Raw genomic sequence first — 23,844 nt, forward strand, 5'->3', positions numbered from 1 at the left:
AGGTGTTTCTGAGAACAATTCAAGTTGCAGAAGGGGCGTGTAAAAACAATTCAAGCTCAAGAACGGGCTTCTGAGGACCATTCAAGCTCCAGAAGTGGCTTCTGAGGACAATTGAGGAGCTTACTTTCAAAATTGAACATTTCTACTTTTTCCCGAAATGCACTTTTGAATAGTTTATGAATAATTGGAATAAGCTATGAAGGAATATGCAACCGGGATTATTGAGATGGGAACATTTTTTGTAGAAATTACAATGTAAAGTCAGTCGTTTCTATCATAAGGGAACATATCTACCTTTTCCCCATACACTTCGGTATTTTTTTCATCTCTTAATAACGGACACACATAGAACCGAAAATTTTGTCCTCTAACGATCAGTGATCGTTAATGGATAGTAAAATACATTGAGTCTCGTCGATATAGTTCAAAATTGTGTCTCTCAGGGGACGTGTCCGCTAACGGGAGCGTCCGTTATGGGAGGTTCCACTGAAGAATGATCGTGGTTTCTTATGTTAATGACGAGAGGGGGCAGTAAGGGTACCTTCCTGGGCTAGATAAAACCTTCTGGAATCTACAGAGGTGACGCAGAAATTTCCAATTTTTCAGACTTGACGCGCTCAAATTTTAATCAAAAGGTAATATTTTTTCCACTAATCTTCTTTCAAAACGAAACAATCCAAAATTCCGATGCAGACATGTTTCCTTTTGGAAATAAGCTCCGTAATTCAAGCTCCAGAAGAGGATCCTGAGGTCAACGGAACGGCCGTGGACATGATAGGAAAGGATCGATAATTGGAACATGTACGGGGGTAGGGGTTAAGGTTACGGGTGTATTAAGTTGTATGTATTCTCCCGCGTACTAAGATTTTATCTCTGTTTGTTGCCATCATTCCTTCATAAATTTTGTTTCGTCCAAACAAGTTTTTTGCATACCTTCTATGGACGCGTACATAATTTAATTCCCGAAACAAGCTTAGGTCTCACAGAGATGGCCATCATTCTTTAGATCATTTTGAAAAAGAAGAACACGAAAAGTTTCTGAAATGACCATTAAAAACAATAAAACTTCCGTGTAAAAATTGCTGTCGTGACTAACTATCCCCCTTTGCTTTCCTGAGACTGTTTCTTACAACATGATAATAAATTTTTACTGCTCGTGGATGACCTTCAGGTTTAGGGAAGAAAAGGATTAGCGTCTAAAATAACTAGTTGGATGAATAATTTAGAATCGTTTGTGAAGAGAAGTTGTGCACCACCCCTTCTTGTAGCCCACAGAAATTACGTATCGATTGCGTCTCTGGTGATTGCGCATCACTTTTCTGAAAGATGTGTGTGTGTGTGTGGTTTCGGGTGGAAACATTCGAAGGAAAAGTTGTAAATTCGATTTTTTTAAACGTCTAATACGGTGGTTCTTTGTTGCATATTTCTTTGTGACAATGCTTTATGCCAAGGGAATCGAGAGACACCTAAGCTCTATTACATTAGGTGATTTCAGCACATTGTCCTACGGGAAATATTAAAATTTCGCGACCATCACTGGCAGCAAATAAATTCTCATACATGGGCAGGTGGGAACGTGTACATCACCGATGAGTTCCAGAAAATATAATCAAATCAAAGTAATATTTGTCAAATAAAATTAACCATATATATAAAATCAGTAATAAATCAATAAAAATCATCAGTAAATCAATAAAAATCATCAGTAAATCAATGAAAATCGGTAAACATTAAATCAATGAAAATCGGTAAACATTAAATCAATGAAAATCGGTAAACATTAAATCAATGAAAATCGGTAAACATTAAATCAATGAAAATCGGTAAACATTAAATCAATGAAAATCGGTAAACATTAAATCAATGAAAATCGGTAAACATCAGTAAATCAATAAACATTGGCAATAAGTCAATAAAAATTGGCAATAAAATATCAATAAATCAATAAAAATCAGTTTACGTCAAGCTACAATTTTTACGTCCTTCATTGAAGCTTTTTTAGCGCGACGGTTTCGATGAAATTTTAAAATAGCTCAAAAAAAAAATGTTTCTCTATTTCATTGATCAATATGTAATATATGTAATCTGATTACAATGACAGCGTGTAAAAAAAAAACACAAACAAACAAACACGGTGGCTCAGTGAACACGTACGCAGTGAATGCACCTTCCCTCAAAACATTTGACTTGATAGTTAAAAGTGAAAAAATTACCACACGTTTTGGCAAAAGAGTTAATTTTGGAAAAACAATTTTTCAAATCTATCTCATTTGGCTAACACTCCCCAAATTTGGTGATAAAATTTAATAAAATAATTCGCCATTACGGAGTGCGAGATTATTAGTAATAATAAGGTTATCACATTACTTTTCACGAAGAGAAAAAGCGCCAATCTTGAAAAAGGATGAACGAACTTGGTTTCTAACGGGATTGAATAGTTAAGTTCACTTTCAAAAACCCTGAAACTGTCTGCTGCGGTTCTTGCCCTGTCGCTGCTGATGCCATCAAAAAATTCCATGTTTCTAAGTGCAATGTTCACAGAGATATTCGAATTCGATAAACGATATTCGATATTTCAACCTTGGAGCGTATATATATGTTGAAAGGCACCATACATGGACGGCGTCAACAATCAACTAATAGCTCGTGAATGACATACGCCAACCAGATGGCCACGTGCATATAGAAATGTCCTCTCCACTTGTCATTACAAGACAATTTTCTTCCTTGTAATCTTCATCTCCACAAATAACCAGTCTTTCGATGAATCTTGTATCAATAAAGTTGTTCGGAACTTCTGAGATACCTAAAAATGACTTTCGCTCTCGACTGTGGTGCTAATGTAAGTCGAGCGTTATGTAGGCGGAATAGCGATTCACAAGGCAAGCACCAGATGATTCAAACGCTCATGAGGCTTCCTCTGCAGATGATGTTCGTCATCAGACAGATTCGTATGAATTATTGTGGAGCGGACGGCTCAGGGTGTATTTAGCTGACTGCTTGGAGGTTCCTGACTTTCCTAGCCAAAGCCTGTAAATGGGAAACAAACGAGCATATTGGAAGGAGTCCAGTGAGCACGAGCAATTTTTATCTGTCCACCTTTCAGTAGCGGACGGAGTTTAAATTAACCAGCAGCAACGAAATTATCAATTTAATATTTACTGACTAAAATTGGACTTATTGGACGTGAAGGGCGTCTTATGTAAAAGCATCCTTGTTCTCTCCTTTAGGGGGGCGGCTCCGTACGAGCAAAAATCTTCGTAATGGAAAAATTTGGATAAAAAAAGATGGGGATTTTGTTTTCGATGTTTTCGGTGAAGTAATACTTGCGTACGTGTCGCGCACGCGCGTGTGGGAAAATTTAACAAAAAATGCCTAAAAAGAACAAAATTTCGCATCGAAGTGCAATCCTCAGTCAGACAGTCTCAGCCAGTAGCAAAAAAGCAAGATCTTGAAATCGCAAGAAAATTAAGCTCGCCTTTATTACGTTCGGGAAAAATAGCGAACAAGCCAGTTAGTAATTCTAGTATTGTTGTTATAGGAGGCAAAAGGGGAAATAAAAGTCCTCTTCGAACTTTTAATTTTATCGATGATTCCGCTAAAAATTTAGTAAAGTCCAACAGGCGACGCGCCATTGACGAGACTATTTCACCAAACACCAACTCTGGCCATATCGCATTATAACCATCGACGAGACTGCCTCTGCTTCCGCGTTGGCCGAGCGTGCGGTCAAAACCGTTAAGGTATGATACCATGAGAAGAAAAATTAAGAGAAATAATTCCAAGTCCAGAGGTAGAAAGGAGAGATGATTCATATTTTTTTATAAGTTTTGAGATTTTTTAAGGGGGTTTTTGAATTTTTTTGATAGAATTGCCGTGTTAATTAAAATAATCAAAATGTTAGTTAATACAAAAATAAAACAATAAAAATCTGAGTATCTAGTGTTGTGTATGATTTTTCAGTGCTGCCATCTATATCTCAGAAGTGAAGTGAGTGATGTGTAGTGACTGTATATTTGTACTGTTTGTAGGCCTGTTGCTCTCTGTGGCGAGACTTTTTAACGGGGAGATCGACTCGCATTTGCGCCTCGAAGTTGGGAACCACAGAAAACCAACTTCAGCCGACCACCACTGTGGCGACGGTGGGGCTCGAACCCGAGTCCCCGCGATGCGAGTCCGTCACTATGACCACTCGACCACCACAGCGGCTACTTGATCGAGACTATAAGTTCATGGAGTCTCTGAAAAACTTGATCGAGACTAAGTTCATGGAGTCTCTGAAAAACTTGATCGAGACTATAAGTTCATTGTCAACTGAGTTGATGATGATGATCTTGACGATGGCCCTCTGTATGGTGTCGGCGAGCTCGTTGAGAGAATCGTCATTGGCACCTACGTTGGTGCTCGGCTCAGGAACAGATTTTCTTTTCCCCACTTAAGTAGCAGCTTGACGCGGCGGTCGATGCCTCGGACGGTGTCGGACATGATTTCCGTGCTGCTGCCGTTGGTCTGGACTTCGGTTCCCGTTGCTGGTTTTTTTTTCTCCTGGGTTTCTCGGTTGCCTTTTCACCTGTTTGTCAAAGTTCCGTGCTTCCTTGCTGTATGATGAGAATGGGCAATTTTTGTAGTTCGCACAGTGGAATTGATGACAGTTCGTACACTGGGGCTTATCTACCCCGCGCAAGTTTGTGCATTCCCGGTTGGGATTAAACATGCATCCCACCCGGCGCAACTCTCCGGAGCGGTGCAGACAGAGCTGTGGTGCCCACCGGCCATACACCGATAGAAAGAGATATACTTTCGCCTTGTGAAGCTGTGGAATTTTTCCATTTTGAGGTGGTCGATCTCCTTGAGGGCTAGCAGTCGTTAGGCCGCCGGGGTTTTCAATGCGTCTACCTGCCAGATCGGGAGCTTGGCGGTTTTGCTGGGTGCTGTTCTGAGATTTTCTTCGGAATCGTGTTCACCGCCTGCGGCTTTTTCCGCTTTGTTGCAACACAGGAGTTGCAGCTGTTGAAGTCGGCCATGGTAAACGCAATCTCCAGGAGATTTTTCCTCCCTTGACAATGGACTGAGCGGATCGGGCATTCAAATTTCACTCATAGGTGACGTTGCATACCAAAAACCAGACATAAGTTAAAATGTGACAGTGCATAATTGAAGTTTATTACGATTTACATTACCTAAAACTACCACATTTCAATATGAGTCTCCTTTCTAGCTCGGGCTACATCCAAACGAGTGAAAGGGTGTTTGAATGAGAATGTGGTAGTTTTATACAACGTAAATATCGTAATGAACACCAATTATGCACTATTTGTTTCAGCATTTAATGTGTTATGTCCAGTTTATCGTGATAAAGCATCATCAGTGTGAGAGAAATTTTGAACTATTTCTTCGCCAAACTGATTCAAAAAAAAAAAAAACAACTCTAGGTCATGTGATAAGTATTTTAGTGCAAGCTGCACCATTCTATGTCAATTGGTTGATTTTTTTAGATTAATTTTTAAAGTGTGACCAGGACTTCTCGTCCATCTTACATATTGTCGCCGAATGTTAAACATCAAAAGAAAAATGACTTATGTAACACAAAAATAAAATTATTTATATATCTAGGTGATCTGACCAAGGTGAATAAAAGTGTGTGTGTGAGATCCAACTTTCATATAAACAATGATCTAAATATGTAAAAATTACAACCTAAATTTATGAAATGTCATTGAAAATGACAAAAATGATCCAAATTTATGGAAAATGATCAGAATTGAAACATTGCATGTAAACTGGTTCGAATCAATAAAATTGATCTAAAGTGTTCCTGAGCGTTCTAAAATGATCATAAGCGATTGAATTTGAATTAAATTGATCCAAAGTTTTGAAACAAAAGAGGAGAGGCTTCACAAATTGCCAGTTTAGAGATTGCGTGTGATCTAAATTGATTCAAATGAAGCAAAAGTGAAAAAAAGTGATCCAAATGTGTCAAAAGTATGCTAAATTGCTCCAAATTCACCAAAAGTGATCAAAAGTTCTTCATTCGATCTAAATTTATCGAGAGTTCGTCAATCGATCTAAACTGATCATAAGTTATGTATAAGAAAGTATTAAAAAATGATTAAAATGAATGGAAAATGATCAAAATATCAGATGCATAACAAATTTGATCCTGATGTTGTTACTGTAATCGTAAAACGGCTATAACGACAAGACTGTAACTTAGAAGATACAAGAATGTCTTCTATGTCAGATTCACAGAAGAAGCGTTGAATAACATTCAAAATTAAAAACTATTCAGAACAACGAAACAAAGAACATCGCTTATATGATGTGATAAATTTCATTGAAATTCCAAGAGGTAGTTTACAAATCTAGAAAAATATTCTAGCATAAATAAGTCGTCTCGTATTCCAAAGCACAAGAGTCGGCCTTCGTTCCAACAGGGTAAAGACGTGATTGAAATCTTAATCATGTTTCAGAATCGTCTCATTCTGCTTCTTCTTGTCAATTATGGCGGCGATTCCTAACCTTTGCGGTCAAGGAATTCTTGAATGTAAGAAATAGGTTGCACACATGTCTTAGAAGAAATAATATAATTTACAAAAAAAGCGAAGAACATAGAGGAAAAAAAATATTCAGAAAAGGTTATCTCCTTTCTCTTTGTAGAAAGTTCGCTATTTTGTTTCTCCCTGCCACAAAATAACATAAATAGCATTTTTGAACGGTTTATGAATCAAAAAATAAATTATTTTCTATCAAAATATAATCAAACTCATTGATTAATAATTATATATCTTTGTCATTTTCAATCGCATCCTCTTGTATAGGCCCCAAGGCCAACAATATTGTATAAATAAATAAATAAATAAATTAAATCATGAAAATTTTTACAGAATAAAACAACCACTTAGAAATTTATGAAATTTTTTATAAAAAAATGTACACAAAAAAAATCGGACAAAATAATCAAAATGATTTTTGGTATCGGTATCAAGACCACAATCAGCAAAAATTAGGAAAAAAAATGAATCAAAATAACCTCATCAGTCAACAGATGTATAAAGCATTTATCAAAATTGCTTAATATACTTGTGCATAAAATTAAATAATTGTCTAAGGCCAGGAACTCACTGTAAAAGTTTGATAAAACACCTTTCACAAAAATTGAAGAAAAACCAAAACAACCAATAAGCCTATTGGTTACAGTTGCTCGAATGTATCCGATACATTCATCGGTTGAATTTTTCAAGTTTTATAAAGGAATTTTTATGAAACCTTTTATAGTGTAATCCCGGCATAAAGCAGTTTCTTGAATGATGCTCAAAATGTTTGACTAAAAATCAACAAATTTTTAAGGCTGAGATTACACTATAAAAGTTTGATAAATGGTCTTTTATAAAACTTGAAAAAAGAAAAAAAAAACAACCGAGAGAAGCCTATTTTTACAACAAATAAGCCTTACATTCTCCCGAATGTAAACAGTTAGATTATTGTTTTTTGTTTTTAATTTTATAAAAAATTTTTTCGGAAACTTTTATAGTCAATTCCAGCCTAACGCAGCGTTTCTCAAAGTGGGTGTCACGGGTCCTATGGGTTTCGCCAACGTTTGTCTGAGAAGTCACGACGATCTGGAGATATCGATGTGTCCTATGTAGGATTCGAAGTGGCTCTTTTATAGTGAAAATAAGAGAAAATTAAGAGAAAATATCTACTAAAATATTTTGGGAAGCACCATGAATTGGGCAAGGAAGCCGCGGACGACAAAAGTTTGAGAACCACTGGCATGAAGGGTGCCTTTTTTTTTGGAATGGATGTACTCACAAATATTTAACTAGAAATCCCACATGTCTCTATCCGATCTTTTGGATCTACTTTTTTTTTTTTGCCGGGAGCCAAATACGGGAAAAAATGCTCGTTATGTATTAATTTATGTGCGCGCACTCTCGTCTCTGTAGAAATGAACGAAAAAAAGGGCAAAATTTATGCTCGTTATCTTTGCTCATCCCTTACTGTGTTTCCAAGGGCGGTAAGTGAAATAACAAGCTTCGTCTACAGAGAGAGAGAGAGAGAGAGAGAGAATCACTAATAGTGCAGCCGATACGCACATTCCTATTCCTTCATATCCAGCGAAATGCGTATTGTGCATGTACATGGAATGTGTGTGTGTGCGCGCGCATACATATTAAGGGAGAAAAAGCAGTTAAACTAATAGATAAAAAATTCATGATATACACGTCCCCTGTAAATGCTAATGCTACCTTTATATCATTAAGTTTTGGTCGTAAAGGTATGGTTTCCATTTGCAAAATGCTCAACATGTGTTTTTATTTTGTTACAAAATAAAAAAAAATCTAATTTTTATACGGTTCCCCACTGTCCCATAACTGCCAATTATTAAGTTGTAGCCCTGTCTTTTCTGAGTTCAACAAAAGAGATCCTATGTGTTTAATTGCAATATTCGCCGAGATATTCGAAGTCAAAAATCGGAGAAACGTTGGGAAAGGATCGTTTTCCGTAAGTTTTTATTGTTATTTCCCAACTTTTCTCCAAATTTTCAATTAAAAAATATCTCGGTAAATATTACACTTAGAAACATGGATTGTTTTTTGTTTGGCTCAGAAAAGACAAGACAGCAAATTTCTAATTGAAGCTAGAGGACAAAGGGACCGTATAAAAATTTAGATTCTTTTATTTTGTGTCACACTTTATTTTCACTCATAAAACTGGTGCAGGGTAATTTTTGAACGTCTTTTGAGTATTTTTTAAGTTGGAATCATACCTCTACGACAGGCGAGCGATTGATGAGATTAAGGTCTCATTAGCACTTACAGGACACCCTGTATAACGAAATGTTTCTCTAAAATCAATGCATATTAATTTATGGATAGGTATGTTGAACCAAAAAAAAACTGTCAGTAAAACAAAATTCCCGGAATCAGCTCGTTATATATCAGCTCTACATAGTTAGGCGCATTCCATACTAAAGTGCGATACTGCAAGCGATGCAGCGGGCACGCAACTCGACGCGGATTCGTTACAAACTTGAATTTCGAAATTTCTAACCAATCCCCGTCGAGTTGCGTGTTCGCTGCATCGCTTGCAGTATCGCGCCAGTGTGCACCGCTTTAGCACTACTGTACGTAGTTGATCTTTAACTTTGGTTTTTTCGAAAGTTAACCACTTCACGATCAAGGACGTAATATTGCGTCCGAATGCCAGTGGAATAAATTCGAACAAGTTCTCTCTGTTTTCCTCTCTCATCAAGCATCGCGAAGCTTTGCTGCAACCCTATAATTTTTTTTCCTCTTGGATTTTTGTATACCTTGATAGCGATTTTTTTTTCCCACTTATGATGTATCTTTCTCATGAGAGTGAAAGAGAACAAACAGGTAGGGTGAGGGTGAAAAGAGAAATCTTTGCACCTACATTCTTATCAACATATCTGTTATACTATTTTAGGCCGGTATTAAGCTATAAAAGTCTGATAAACGTTCTTTGATAAAACTTGAAAAATGCAACCAATGAAGTTATCGGTTAGAGTCGAGGTAATGCAACCGATACGCTTATTGAAAATTTTTATCTTACTCCTTTTTTTGTTTTTCTTTCTTCCTTTTCTCTCCTAATTTTTTTCTTCCTTTTCTCTTCTAATTTTTTTCCTTTCCCTTTTTTCTAACGTGCAATGAGGACAAGGTTACCACATTTATCGCCGATTCGCCAAATGTAGAGAATCCAGATTTCTTGTCAATAGCTTGTAAGCGAAAGGATTGATCTAGAAATTTTGAGCAGCCCTTTATGACAAGAAGAGATCCTTTCATGGTATGCATGAATGTCCATAAAAACAATTACGGATATAACGTCTGTTTCTCTTTTTAATTACACCGAATGATGATATTTGTTGTTTTTGTAACCCAAACGACTTGCGAAAATAACTTAAGTAATATATTATTATTTTTTCTTTTGCCCACCATATGAATTTAGTAGGGAAAAAAACCCACCCTGTGATTGTTTCAAGAGATGTGAAATTTCCAAGATGAATAACACTCAATGTGAAGATATTGCAAAAATATGTATTAGCACTATTTTTAGAGCTCGAAATTAGAATCAGAGCTCTTTAAGATCAATCTTGGTTATTTTCTATGTATCAATATTCTTATTACTTATAAATTTTTGCTACTTAGTAATTGTTGGCGCAGTAACTCAGGTCAGTAATATACTCATGTAAAGTACTACCAAAGGTTGTTTGGGGGTATCACGTGTTCGATACCCGATTCGTCCTTGTCAGAAACTTTCCTGACGCAGAGGTACAATAGATACGGCGACAACATCACCACACAGAAAATGATTGCTACCGTAGTGAGTCCCTGTATAAAAACAAGGCAAAATGTCGAACGCTGCCTTTCGGAATCGGCAATAAATTGTCGGTCCCGGTCTAATTAGCCCTCGTGTGCAGAAAATGACCGTGGTACAACGAAAATGATCAAATGATCTCGAAATTGTAGATTTCACGTACTTGTATTATACGATCTTGGCGGCATTTAGTGGAAAGAAGGATGAAATTGGCAAATATTCTCATGCAAGGCAACAATAGAGCACAGTATTTGAGTTAGTAGATGAATTTGTAGAAACTTGGTCAAATGATCTAGAACATGAATTCTCTATCAGTATGATGAATATTTTACGAGTAAGATCACAGTTGAATGATATTTTCTTTACTTTTGTTAGTTGTGGATGCAACTGGAAAAATCCCGCCAGGGGTGTTAGAAGGAACATCGCTGTCGCTAGGAGATTACGACCAGTGCTTAGACATCAAAGTTGGCAAGAGAGATAATCCCCCGGCGACTGAAGCTGACATCGTTTTCAAGGGGAAGTATTGCCTAATAGAAAACCAGAAGCCCAAAGTTCTAACGAACGCCATCAAAGAGTTCCAAGATGGAAACGTAGATGCTCCAATCGCCAAAACGAAAACGGTAATCAGTATAGATTTGTCTTTTAGTTAATGGAACAGTCCATGGTACATTTGTTTATATATGTTATGGAGAATTTGATAAATCTGGTTATTATGCATAATCGCCGACAACTTTGAGAACTTTGATAAATTCTCCAAAATTTATCTTTTGTACCGCAATCCCGTCGTTGGTGAACTTGATAAATGCTAAAAAAACTTCCACTTTTACCAGTGATTACGCATAATACCCAAGTGTCGTTGGTAAACATGATAAATCGTACCAAATTCATAACAGTTGTCGTATGATAAGTTTGTCTCGTTGCCGTGATGAGATTTATTACTTAGATGACCGGATTTGTGAGCCAGAGCCTGAACCGGATATAATGAACGCTGATTTAACGAATTTTCCCGCACATCAACCAAATAATTCCTATAATTAACTCTGGTATTACACTATAAAAGATATACATATAAAAGTTCTTTTATAAAACGGGAAGAAACAACGCCTGTTGGTTACATTTGCTCGAATGCAACAGATACGCTTATTGGTTGCATTTGTTAAGTTTTGTAAAAGATCTTTTATCATACTTTTATAGTGTAATACCAGCCTCAATTCCTATTTGATAAATTATGAAATCGGACTTCCATATAATGAACTCTTATTTAACAGTGTTTACGATATTACCCCGATATAACGAACTATGATTTAAAAAAATTCTATAATTTAACGAATTTCCGCAAGTTTTTGTCCCCAACACGAACTCCTAATTAACAAATTGTGCAATCGGATTTCACTCCCGTTTGGCAAGTTTAACGATTGTACAACACCATATCAAACTAACAATTTACAACCTATGACCCACTATAATCAGCAGGCATAACCAACGACGCTTAGATATTAGGTATAATCACCAGTAAAAGTGATAATTTTTTAGCATTTAACAAATTTACCAATCGCGGTATTTATGTACAATATTGTACGCGGTATTTGGGTATTTATGTACAATCGCCAGTAAAACAGATAATTTTTTAGCACTAATGACATTTATCAACGACATTGGCACTGTGTATAATGTAAATACAAATAAATACGAATACAACACCACAACAGGCAAAATGCCCAACGAGGTGGCTGAGAAAAAGACGCCCATAACAAATATGGATGTCATATATTTCAAAAATGCAGCAACCCAATTACAAATGCAATTAAAAAAAACTAGAAACGCCGGTGGAAGTGATAAACTTAGGGAAATCTATCAAACTTACCAAAATGCTCGGTGATTATGCATAATGGACCGGTTATTATGCATAATAACCAAATGTGTCACATTTACCGTAACACGTATGTCTAAAAAAATTTGCTATTTTCTTTGTTTAAGGTGTTGAACATGTTTATAAGGTACAAGCATCTGACCAATACCACGTTGAAGTTAGGAGTTTGCATCCCTTCGACATGTTCAAAAGCTGATTTACAGGATATACTAAACACTGGTAAAATAATCATTCAATAGAATAAATGATGATGAAAAATAATGGAAATTGATTGAGGTGATCATTATCCTTTATATACGCTTTGGTATGTTTCAGAGGGACTCAAATCCCTGGGAAAACTTGATGTCGTATATTGTGAAGATGGAAAACGCGATGACATGACTACGGAGCAGTATGTAATATTGTAAGTGATTATTAATTTTTTCTGATGCATTGAATGCAATTTCATTAATTTTGTGATTTTGGGGAAACTTCGGGGTGGGGGGGAAGGGCATATTTCTTTTATATGAACGTAAATTTTATTCTTGTTGTTTTCTGTACAACAATAGAAATTTTGCTTTGGCGAATCGAAAAGAATTTGTGCCGGAAATAAAATATAATATAATGTATGATTTTCTTAACTCAAAAATTCAGCCACCGAATGCAGTACATTGCGCAAAATGGTAAGTCATCACATCACCAATTATTTCGCAATATATAAGGAGGGGGTACGCGTGCTTCTCTCCTACGCATTTCTATGAGTCTACCACAATCTACCATGTACCTGTAGGGGTAAAAAGGCTCTTCGCATATTTCTACGAGTACGCATATCTAAGACTGAGGAGGCTTATTTCAATGGGTACAATGACTTCTACAAGTTTCTAGGGGTAAGCTAGCCTCCACTACATTTATAAGAGTAGACAAGCCTCCTGCGTATTCCAAGGAGTACGTAAGCATTCTGATCGTTTCAAGGAAATGAGGAAATGCAAGAATTCTACGCGTCTCTTGGAGTAGGCAAGCCTTTTTACGCATTTCTAGGAATAGACAAGTCTTTCGAGTCCGTAAGCCTCTTGGGAATTTCAAGGGGGTATGCAAGCCTCGCACACGTTTTTAGGAGTAAACAAACCTCCTACGTACTTCAAGAGAACGCAAGTTTTTTTTTTTGTGTTTTCAGGAGTATAAGCAAGCCTTCTACGCATTTCTAAGACTGTTTAATTTCTATGTAATTTCAAGGAATAAGCGAGCCTCATACGTTTCTAGAAGTGAGCAAATCTCGTAAGAAAGCGCTTCCCATATTTCTATGAGTACGGAATATCTAGGACTGAGGAAGCTCATTTCATATTGGGATACGTTGACTTCTACAAGTCTCTAGGGGTAAGCCAGCCTACACCACATTTATAGAAGTAGACAAGCTTGCACCACATTTATAGGAGTAGACAAGCCTCCTGCGTATTTCGGGGGGGGGGGGTACGCAAGCATTCTGGATGTTTCAAGGGGAATGCAAAACTTTTACGCGTTTCTAGGAGGAAAAACAAGTCTTTTACGCATTTTAAGGGATATGGAAGCCTCGTACACGTTTCGAGGAGTAAACAGACCTCCTACGTACTTCAAGGGAACGTAAGCATTCTACGCGTTTTTAGGAGTTTTAGGAGTAAGCAAGTCTTCTACGCATTTTTAGGATAAGACAAGTCTCCTGTGTATTTCAAGGAGTAAGCAAGTCTCATTCTTTTCTAGGAGTAAGCAAGCCTTGTACGTAAGAAAACCCTTTGCATATTTTTGTGAGTGAGCATAACTAGGACTGAGGATGATTATTTAAACAGGAACGATGACTTCTACAAGCCACGTTTGTAGGCCCTCCTACGTTAGAAGAAGACTTTTGCGCATTTGAAGTTCTCCATTTCCGTTTCCAGGAGTACGCAAATCTATGCGTACTTCAAATCTCTTGCGCATTTCAAGGAAACAGAAACCTGTTACGCATTTCAAAGGGTACTTGAAGTGGGATAGGCTGGCACCACAGTTCCAGATTAATATTTCTGCTTGTTAACAAACGACTCAATATTTTAAATTTTTATGCTATCCGCACTTGATAATAATTAACAATTGGCGATTAATTGTTTTTAATGATGACCCTAGATTGACCACAAGGTATTTCTGGCGGATAAGAAATTTCACATTTGTGAGATTTGTCCTTTACCTTGTTTCCAGATCATGTCTTTATGATAGATGACATTTCAATTTTTGTTTCCAGGATCCTCTTTGGCATGTTCGGCTGTTTCCTGCTTTTCGCGACCACCTTCGATGCCTATCACCGGATAATGTCCAACAACAACGAGAGCTGTGACAAGAAAACACATGAAGAAAATATTGGTGAGTAGCATTGAGATGTCTTTAATCTTTTAATCTCAGATAAATAACGAGATTGTTCAGAGCATTTGGTATGGTAAATTTGATGGATCGGTTAATATAAATAACCGGTAATTATGCTTACTTACCTACAGTCATGGTAAGTTTAATAAATTTATCACTTTTATATCGGCGAATATTCATAATACTCTAGTGTTGTTGGTAAATTTGATAATTACACAAAACATTACCACTTTTATCGGCGATTATGCATGATAACCAAGTGCGGTTGATATATTTGATATATATTTGAAATTTATCGCCTTTATTTGTGATTGTGCACAATACCCTAGTGTAATTGGTGAATTTGATAAATATGAAAAAAATTTCTAATGAGCCTAATATGTGTGATGAATATAGTCGGACATCGATATAATGCTAATTTTACGATAATACCGGAATATAATGATACAATGCATGTATTGTTAGCGAAAGCGAAGAAGGTTAGCGGAAGTTTTCAAAGACCGGTTGGAATCAGTAGGGGTGGTAAGTCAATGGGAAGAATTTAGTACGAAGCTGTCCTCTGTTTTGCACGACGTCATACCCTTTGTTCGAAAAAAGCGTGTTTGTACATCACACCCTCTATGGTTCACGGATAGCGTGCGGAACCTTTATCTTGAAAAGAAAAGAGCATTCAGGGAGTATAAAAGTGAACGAGGTGACCTATCATTGTTTACTGATAAAAGAAGACTGTTGAAGAAAGCGATAAGGGATAGTAAAAAGCAAGTTGAATCTAGGTTGGCAGATAACATTGGCTCTGACCCAAAATCATTTTTTCGATACGTCAATAATGGATGTAAGGGGACAGCTGGCCCCCTCTCGATAGGAGGCTCAAAAGTAGAGAGCAATGTAGGCATGTGTAGTGCTTTCAATGACTTTTTCGCGTCGGTTTTTAATGGAGATAATGATATTCGATACACGGGTGTTGCATGGGGTAATAAAACGCTCAACGATATTCAAGTGGAAGACGTGGAGGTCCTAAATCTTCTAAGAAATGTATGTGCAAGCAAAGCACCAGGACCAGATGATATCTATCCCAGGGTTCTCAGGGAAGGTGCTAATGAATTGTTGGGGCCAGTCGCACAGATATACAGGAGTAGTGTTGCTGAGGGTATCGTCCCGAGAGATTGGAAACTGGCTAACGTTGTTCCGATATTTAAGAAGGGTAGTAGAGAAGTGGTGTCTAATTATCGTCCAGTGAGTTTGACGAGCTCCCTCTCGAAAATTTTGGAAATTATCATCAAAAGGCAGTTTGTGAAGTGGATAGACGAGAATAATGTATTGTCGGATAATCAGCATGGGTTCAGGAAGGGGAAGTCATGTGTAACTAACCTCCTTTGCTTCTATGATTACGTGACTAAGGCTTTGGGTAAGAGCAAAAATGTCGACGTTGTTTACCTTGATTTCCAGAAGGCATTCGATCGGGTCCAACATGGCAAACTCTTGAAGCGTTTACACGAGATTGGAATAGGGGGCAACTTGCTGAATTGGATAGAATCGTGGTTAAGAGATAGGTAGCAACGAGTTATGGTGAACGGGGAATTCTCTGGTTGGACAGACGTCACAAGTGGAGTTCCTCAGGGAAGTGTCCTTGGCCCCATACTTTTTTCACTTTTTATCGACAAACTCGATCAGGGTATCGATGGAATTACTAGCAAATTCGCAGATGATGTGAAGCTAATGGGGGTAATCGGAAATGAAAGCGATAGGGAGTTGCTCCAGACCAACTTAAACAAGATTGCAGCATGGGCAAATGAATGGAGCATGACGTTTAGCGTAGATAAGTGCATGGTCGCTCATTTTGGTTCGAACAACCCACGGTTCTCTTACGAGTTGAATGGTGTCACTATCCCGGATGCAACTAGAGTCACCGATTTGGGAATTCTCATTGACGAGCGACTTAAGTTTTCTGAACATTGTTCAGTGGTTGTCAAAAAAGCGAATAGAATGCTTGGTCTCATTTTCAAAAAGGTCTCTTCGCGTTCTCCTAAAGTCATTCTTCCGCTTTTTCGAGGCTTAGTTCGTCCTGGACTGGAGTATGCTGTAAGGTTTTGGAGACCATACCAACAGAGGGACATAGACTTGGTTGAAGGGGTGCAGAGAAGAGCTACGCGTGTCCTTATTGGCACACAGGGCTTGAGTTATGAAGAAAGACTTCATTTTTTGAATATGTTTACATTGGATGAACGCAGGTGTCGAGGAGATATGATCGAAGTGTTCAAAATTTTCAATGGGATGGATAGGATGGACCATGAACTTTTAGTACACCGCCAATCGACTGCTTTTACAAGGGGACACCAGTATCGATTGGTGAGGGACAATGCAAGGTTATGGTGTCGCAGGGAATTTTTCTCCAATAGGGTTGTTAATAAATGGAATAGCTTACCCCCGGAGGTAGTAAATTGTAACACAATTGACACGTTTAAAAAGAAATACGATAAACATGTTGGGGTAAATCGAGAAGCTATCCATTCTTAGAATAAGACAACCATAAGTATTCTTTATGGGCATTGTATAATATTTTATCATGTGTATATATTGTTTGTAATTTGTGTTAATTGCATTTTTAATTGGGTTGCTGTATTTTTGAAACATATGACAACCATATTTTTATGGGCATCTTTTTATCAGCCACCTCGTTGGGCATTTTGCCTGTTGTGGCGTTGTATTTGTATTTGTATTTGTATTTGTATGACTTAACCATGCATAGCATATCATATAGTATGATTTATCATTTTTACCAACGACGTGACGCTTGGGGTGCTATGCATAATCACCGTAAAAGTCATTGGTTTAGAAACATTTATCAAATTTACCAACGCTGCTTGGGTAATATGTGTAATCACTAGTAAAAGTGGTTAATTTAGGCGAAATTTATCAAATTTACCGGAATGCTTGACGACTGTGCATAACAACCGGATTTACCACACTTACCGAAACATATATGCACAGTGCCTAGAAATGAATATACAACTTCGAAGTTGAATAACAAAAAATTTATCTACAGAATGCATTGTATGTGTGCGTGTGTTTGATGCATCTTTATTTTTCGAGCAAGTAAATTTTGAACGTTACACTCTGGAGAGGATTTTCGTACATGCAGAGATCTACATTTAGAGCAATGGCAATTCCTTTATTTACGGGGGTGACTTGAAATACACTGCGAATAGTACTGAAAATATATTTCGAGGTTTTCTAAACTCAAGCCCCCCCCCCCCTACTAATTTTTTAATTTTTTCCAGCATGGTTGAGATTAAATAGCACCCAATAGATTGCTAAAAATTAGAATTAAATTTAAAAGTTTTTGGGTTTTTGGCCGACGAACAGTTTTTGTTGGCCAAAAGACTCGAAAACTTTGAAATTTAATTCTAATTTACACGATGGCCATGAAAGCCTTCTTTGTTTCATCAGATTCAACTCCAAAGTTGTATAATCATGTTCGGAACGACTGGTAGGTCATGTTCAAGAGTATGTGAAATTGCATTGTTGTATTATTGCTATTATCTGGAAAATTTAAGTTGATTTACTCTATCAACTAATTATCAAATGAACGTTAATCTATTTTTTCTCTTGTCTCGTAGGGTCATGGACTGCGATGTTGAAGTACTTCTCTTTATACAGCAACGCTCTGGAGCTATTTGACACCAAAAAAAACCACGAACCATTGAAATCGTTATGCGCAATGAGAGTGATAGTCGTATTTGTGACGATATATAGCCATACCTACGGACACATACATGATCTACATTTTCAGAAATTCAGTGAGTTTTGATATATTTATTTTTACTTTGCGGTGGCCAGCCAGCGGTACATGTGGCACAACACGAGTGGCACACGAATGCCTTTCAAAAACTAAAGAAACTCCAATTCCATTTTTCAATCCAAGAAATTCCCTCAAACGTTTAAACCCCCCTTTTCTTATGAATGATGGTCTTGCAGGCTGCCAAACCTATATTTAGTATGTTAGACATTCTTAAGATGAAAACTATGTGATGAACTTTCTATTCACTGCGTTTCTGTTCGGTTTTTCATTTTTAGGCACGTGACATGTGTGAGATTCCCGATCGTTCATATGGGGACATGCATAGTAAAATACAATTACAGTGGAACTTCGGTTAACGAGCAGTTTCGGTTAGCGAGCAATTCGCATAACCAGCAAAAAGTTAAAATGATTCGATTAACGAGCGATGATTCGCATTACGAGCAAAAATTTTGCACTTTGTTTATTTATTGTCACGTTTTCACAATTAAGCTGATGTGAAGAGAGAAGTCCCTCACTTTCAAATGTGATTAGAGAGATGTGAAAAATGTGGGAATCCGTGCAAAATTCTGTAGAAAAGTACCAATGAAATAGAAGCACAAAAAAAAGCAAGCAGTAAATCTATGCAACGACAATGCAATTTCTCATCTCCAAGAATTCCAAAAGGGAGGCAAAAAGCAAGTGTCATTGGAAACGTTTTTTTTTAAAACCACACAAAAAGAATAAGAATTCAAACAACTGAGTCCGTAAATCGTCCTAGTCCTCTTCTCTTTCGTTGTTTAGAGTAAGCCAATTTGTATACATTATCATATCACATGTTTGTTTATGGTGTTATTACATTATATATACTGTATATATATAGGCTGTTACTGAAATAATTTCACTTGAAAGCTCCAATTCTTCACCTCTCTTTCTGTGTGTGCCCTGTGTATTAACGTTCAGCGCTTGTCGTGGCTCCCCTTTCTATTTATTGCCCCATTTTAGAGTATTCCAGGGCCACAAACGAGCTACATGGCAAAGGTCTATTACAGTTATTATATAGCATGAAAAGAAAAATCATTTATCTGAAACTTTTGCTGCCATCTATCGAATGAAACTGTTATAATATTCCGATTAAAGTTGCTGACTATCTTCTAAACAACGTAATAAAGTGATTAAAAGATATTGTATCATATTAAAAATATCTTAAGAAACAATAATATACATAAAATTACTAAATTTCCAAAAAAAAATTATCAGTTGATATTCACGTACAATAATATAATATCAGTAAATTTCGTCAAGAGCAGACGTCTTTCACTTTGATGAATAATTAATGTCGGAGAGGGCATAAACCAAAATTTAATTGCCCTCAAAACAGAGGACGACCTTTCTTTGCAAGCTTACTGATTTTATTTTACTTTTCAAAAATATTAACCGTTAAAATTTCGAAGCAAATTTGATAATTTAATAAATATTATTATTTATAAAAATATTTTTCATACGATAATATATTATTTTTTCAATATAGTTAACTAATCAGAAAACCTTTTACCAATGGTAATTGAAAAATCATATTAGTTTTATTCGGTAGGTGGCAGCAGATATTTCAGATCAATGATTTATGTTATCAACATGTTAAATTGCAGCGGTTCTTAACATGGTGCCATATGACCCTCTAGCGTCTCTGGGATATTCTGGGGGGGGGGGAAGCACAGGTGAAAATTAGATGAAGTGGTGAAGAGGGGCCTCAAGTTTGAAAGGGGTGCTCATGATAACGATATATATTTGGTCTTATCTTTATCTTCGAGAGCTTCAATATGTGAATAGCACACTTGACAGGCATTTCTTTCCAAATACGGGGCCTTAGAAAAATTACTGTATCCAAAGGTGGGAAGCCGATGGGACTCTTAAGACGACCCTGCATTTTTCCCCGGGACCCATGATGTTGAGACACCCTCCTTGCAAGAGGGAAGTTCATTGATTTCTATCCCAGGATAGGCGCGGGCCAAGGTCAATATCTCTGAAAATGCATTCGCTCGTCCAATATCTGTATTTTATTGTATTATGTATATATGTGAATGAATAATTGTGGAACGAATTATCCGTGTTTACATTAATTATACCCTGTGGGGAATTTGATTCGAATAACGAGCGATTCGTATAACGTATTACGAGCACGTTCGCGGAACGAATTAAGCTCGTTAACCGAAGTTCTGCATTATATATCCATGAAATCTTCTTAGGGGAGGGGCTAAGCCCACTTACCAAATTTATTGGGGGGGGGGGGGCAAGCACCATGACATGAATTCTCAGGTTTTCGTGTCTATGCCGAACATGGTGCAGGTAAGATTAACTTCTAGTGATACATGTATGCGATCAATCTGCATTGCGATAATCGAAATTATGACTCAAAAAAAAAACCAACAAAACAATTTCATGTCAAAAGAGTGACAAACTGAACATTTTAAAAATAAGAGATTGCACAGTCGAATAATATTTTTCAAAAACGGAGAAAATGCTCATGTCCCATATAAACGGGATGTATGGTCTGTGTGTTAAAATTCGTAGAGTGGCGGGCGCGTGGAAAATAATCTTGATTGTTTCACGACTTGGAAAATGGTTGGCCTCCCTTTATTGCATTATTGAATTTCTATCGCACAAAGCTCCGTGAAAGAACAAAGCTACTTGAATGTGCGTGTATGAGTGCGAACTTAACGTGAAGTGCTTGTTGAGTGTTGAAGTAGTGCTGCTATCTGTCTTCCGAATTCGATTGGATTGGATTTTGTGTTTAATGGCGCAAGGACCAATAAGGTCAAAATGTGCCAGAACAAATGATTGGATGAAAATAATTTTTTCCCAAGAATTATTTGTGTTTATCTCGACGAGCTTTCTGGACATCTCTATATGTCCAGGAAGTAAAACCATGCATGATAAAAAACAATGTTGCGTGAAACGTAAAACAGTGACACCGATTGCAAATAACTGTAATTTGTGATAAAACCAATGGCTTTGATGAATTAAAAAATACGAGATGCATCGCAATGGTCAGATAAAATGTCACGAAGCGAAAGATGATTCTGACCAAAAGCGGTCGTAAAATGATGGCGATGATGCGAACAAGTAAAAAAATGAGCAATGGTCAATGGACTTTGACAATGTGGGCACTCAGGTTGACACTCTCGTAATAACAAATATGATTGCGTGAGGCGACTGTGCCCTATGCGTAACCGGGCAAGCAGAACTTCCTCATAATTCCTTCCTGCATAAATTCATATAGTTTAGGATGTTTTAAAATTAATTATGGGCCCATAAAGTACATAGAAGAAATTCCACAGCTTCAACTAAGCATTTTTGGAAGCTGGAATAGGCAGATCGATAACTTGAAGTTCAAAGGGGGGGGGGGGAAGAGATCGAAATACTTAGCGCCCTTAAAAAAGGAAAAAAATATATATTAATTTCTACGTTTCTTTAAATCTAGATTTGTTTATTTCATGAGTCGCGCAGGAAGTCGCCATATTGGTGAACTTAGACACGATTTGTATGTCTCTCAAAGAGGGAGATAACACGTGATCCAAAAAGCCTCGTTGAAGAAAACCCGGACAGCGCCGGGTATTATAGCTAGTACGTATATAAAATTGATTTTCTGTCTGTGTGTGTGTATGTATGTTCTCTATACAAATCTAGAATTTTAGATCGATCGTCGCCAAATTTTGCATACATACCAAACGAGACCCGACTTAAACGATAGGCTACTTCAAAATTTCGTCAGAGTTGGGCAAATGCCCCAAATGGGCAAAAACTATCGGGCAACAGTGGTTTTTGAGCCTTAACAATCACTTTCCGAACGTTTACTTTGGTTACTGTGGTTCCCTAGCAATCAGTTTTAGACGTGTTTATGCCTTTACAATGGTTTGTCACTTCTCTAATCCTGTTAGTATATGTATATGCTTAATAGTTTATGTCTTTATAATGGTTTGTGTGTGTGTGCCACTTTTTCAATACTTCCAGTAATGAGGCTTTTTGAATAGACGTCATAATCATCATCAGCATCGCTTTGAGGGTCAGGCAAAGGATGATCTCCATAGAAATAAGTGTTAATAATTGCCGATTTTACTGTAGAGATGAGGAAATTTGGTGTGGTTTTCTGTCACATAAATAATTTTAAAAATTGTATAGAATTCTCGATTCTTGAAATATTGAGTTCGCTTAGAGATATACGAAGCCCCCCATTCAGAGGGGAATCCAAATACTTAACGCCCCTTTAAAAAGGAAAATAAAAACATTCCTTTCTACGTTTCTTTAAATCTATAGATTTGTTATATGAAGTCGCGCAGGAAGTCGCCATATTGGTTAACTTAGACACGGTTTGCATGTCCCTCAAAGAAAGAGGGAGGTATCACGTGATCCAAAAAAGCCTCATTAAAGAAAACCCGGGCAGCGCCGGGTATTATAGCTAGTCTTTCTTATAAGAGTGAAAGAGAACAGGTAGGTTGAGGGTGAAAAGAAATCTATAACTTTGTACCTACATTCTTATCACCTTATCTTTTAATACTGTCTTACTCTTTTTTAATTTGTGTTTTTTTTTTCTTCCCTTTTTCTAACGTGCGGTTAGGTTAAGACAAAGTTATTATATTTATTGCCGATTCGTCAAATAGGGACCATCCGAATTTCTTGCCAATTCGCTTGTAAGCGAAGGGGGGTTGGCAAAAATAATCAAGAATAAAAAAAATAGAACTATATAGCCTGACATTGCAAAATAAGGAAGAAAATACAATTGTAAGCTAGAAATAATATAATGTACAAGTAAGATTTTTTATGAGATTATAATTTTTATTTAAATCTCAAATTAATTTATACGGCTTATCTAAACAAATAAGGCTCCTTAAGGCTCCTTAAAATAAGGCTTATCTAAAAAAGTAAGAGCTTTAATAAATAGAATTTTCAATGTGAAGCTAGTTGAATACAAATACAAGCAGTAGATTCCAACACAATGCAACCGTTAATATACATCCACAATACATTAATTTGGGAGATAGATGGCAAAACTCGTATACAATTCTACAGGCTACAGCTACTACACATTTCTCGCGCTTCTCATTCTTCCATATAGGAATAAAAAAAATATCCGTAGGGCCCCTAAGGGGTACAAAACCTTTTCAATCTGCGGGACAGATATGCAGTATATTTGCCGCTCGCGGGTCAGAAACTAGAATAGAGTGTCGATATGACAACGTATTTTACAAGACATTTCCGTATTTTTGGCTGTCTTTTCCGTAAAATATTTCGATTTTCAAGGAATCTTACTTGAATATTCAGTTTTCTCACTGAAATCAAGGACTGTGATTATAAATTATACGATGGTAATTATGACCAATTAGAATAATAATTATAGACAGATATTATACTCACCTCGCTTATATGCAAACATGCATTTTTTGGTGTGAATTACATTTTAATAAATTGTGAGAGATTGTTGGCAACTTTACTTCCCTTTGACAATTCTTTTGGGGGT

General features: G+C 36.9%; 1 protein-coding gene across 1 annotated transcript in view; it reads left to right on the top strand.

Moving 5' to 3' along the window:
• Window positions 1-23,844, top strand: part of LOC149084170 (nose resistant to fluoxetine protein 6-like) — an 82,191-nt gene that overhangs the window by 18,812 nt on the left and 39,535 nt on the right. The window contains exons 2-6 of the mRNA XM_089234516.1: window positions 10,714-10,958; window positions 12,316-12,427; window positions 12,524-12,611; window positions 14,436-14,554; window positions 18,172-18,351. Of these exons, the coding sequence (XP_089090642.1) occupies window positions 10,714-10,958; window positions 12,316-12,427; window positions 12,524-12,611; window positions 14,436-14,554; window positions 18,172-18,351 (744 nt within the window). The remainder of the gene's footprint in view (window positions 1-10,713; window positions 10,959-12,315; window positions 12,428-12,523; window positions 12,612-14,435; window positions 14,555-18,171; window positions 18,352-23,844) is intronic.

This window comes from Pholcus phalangioides, unplaced genomic scaffold (assembly GCF_987345545.1).
Source record: "Pholcus phalangioides strain wild (caught in Gottingen) unplaced genomic scaffold, Ppha-v1.0 ptg000008l_1, whole genome shotgun sequence".
Lineage (NCBI taxonomy): Eukaryota > Metazoa > Arthropoda > Arachnida > Araneae > Pholcidae > Pholcus > Pholcus phalangioides.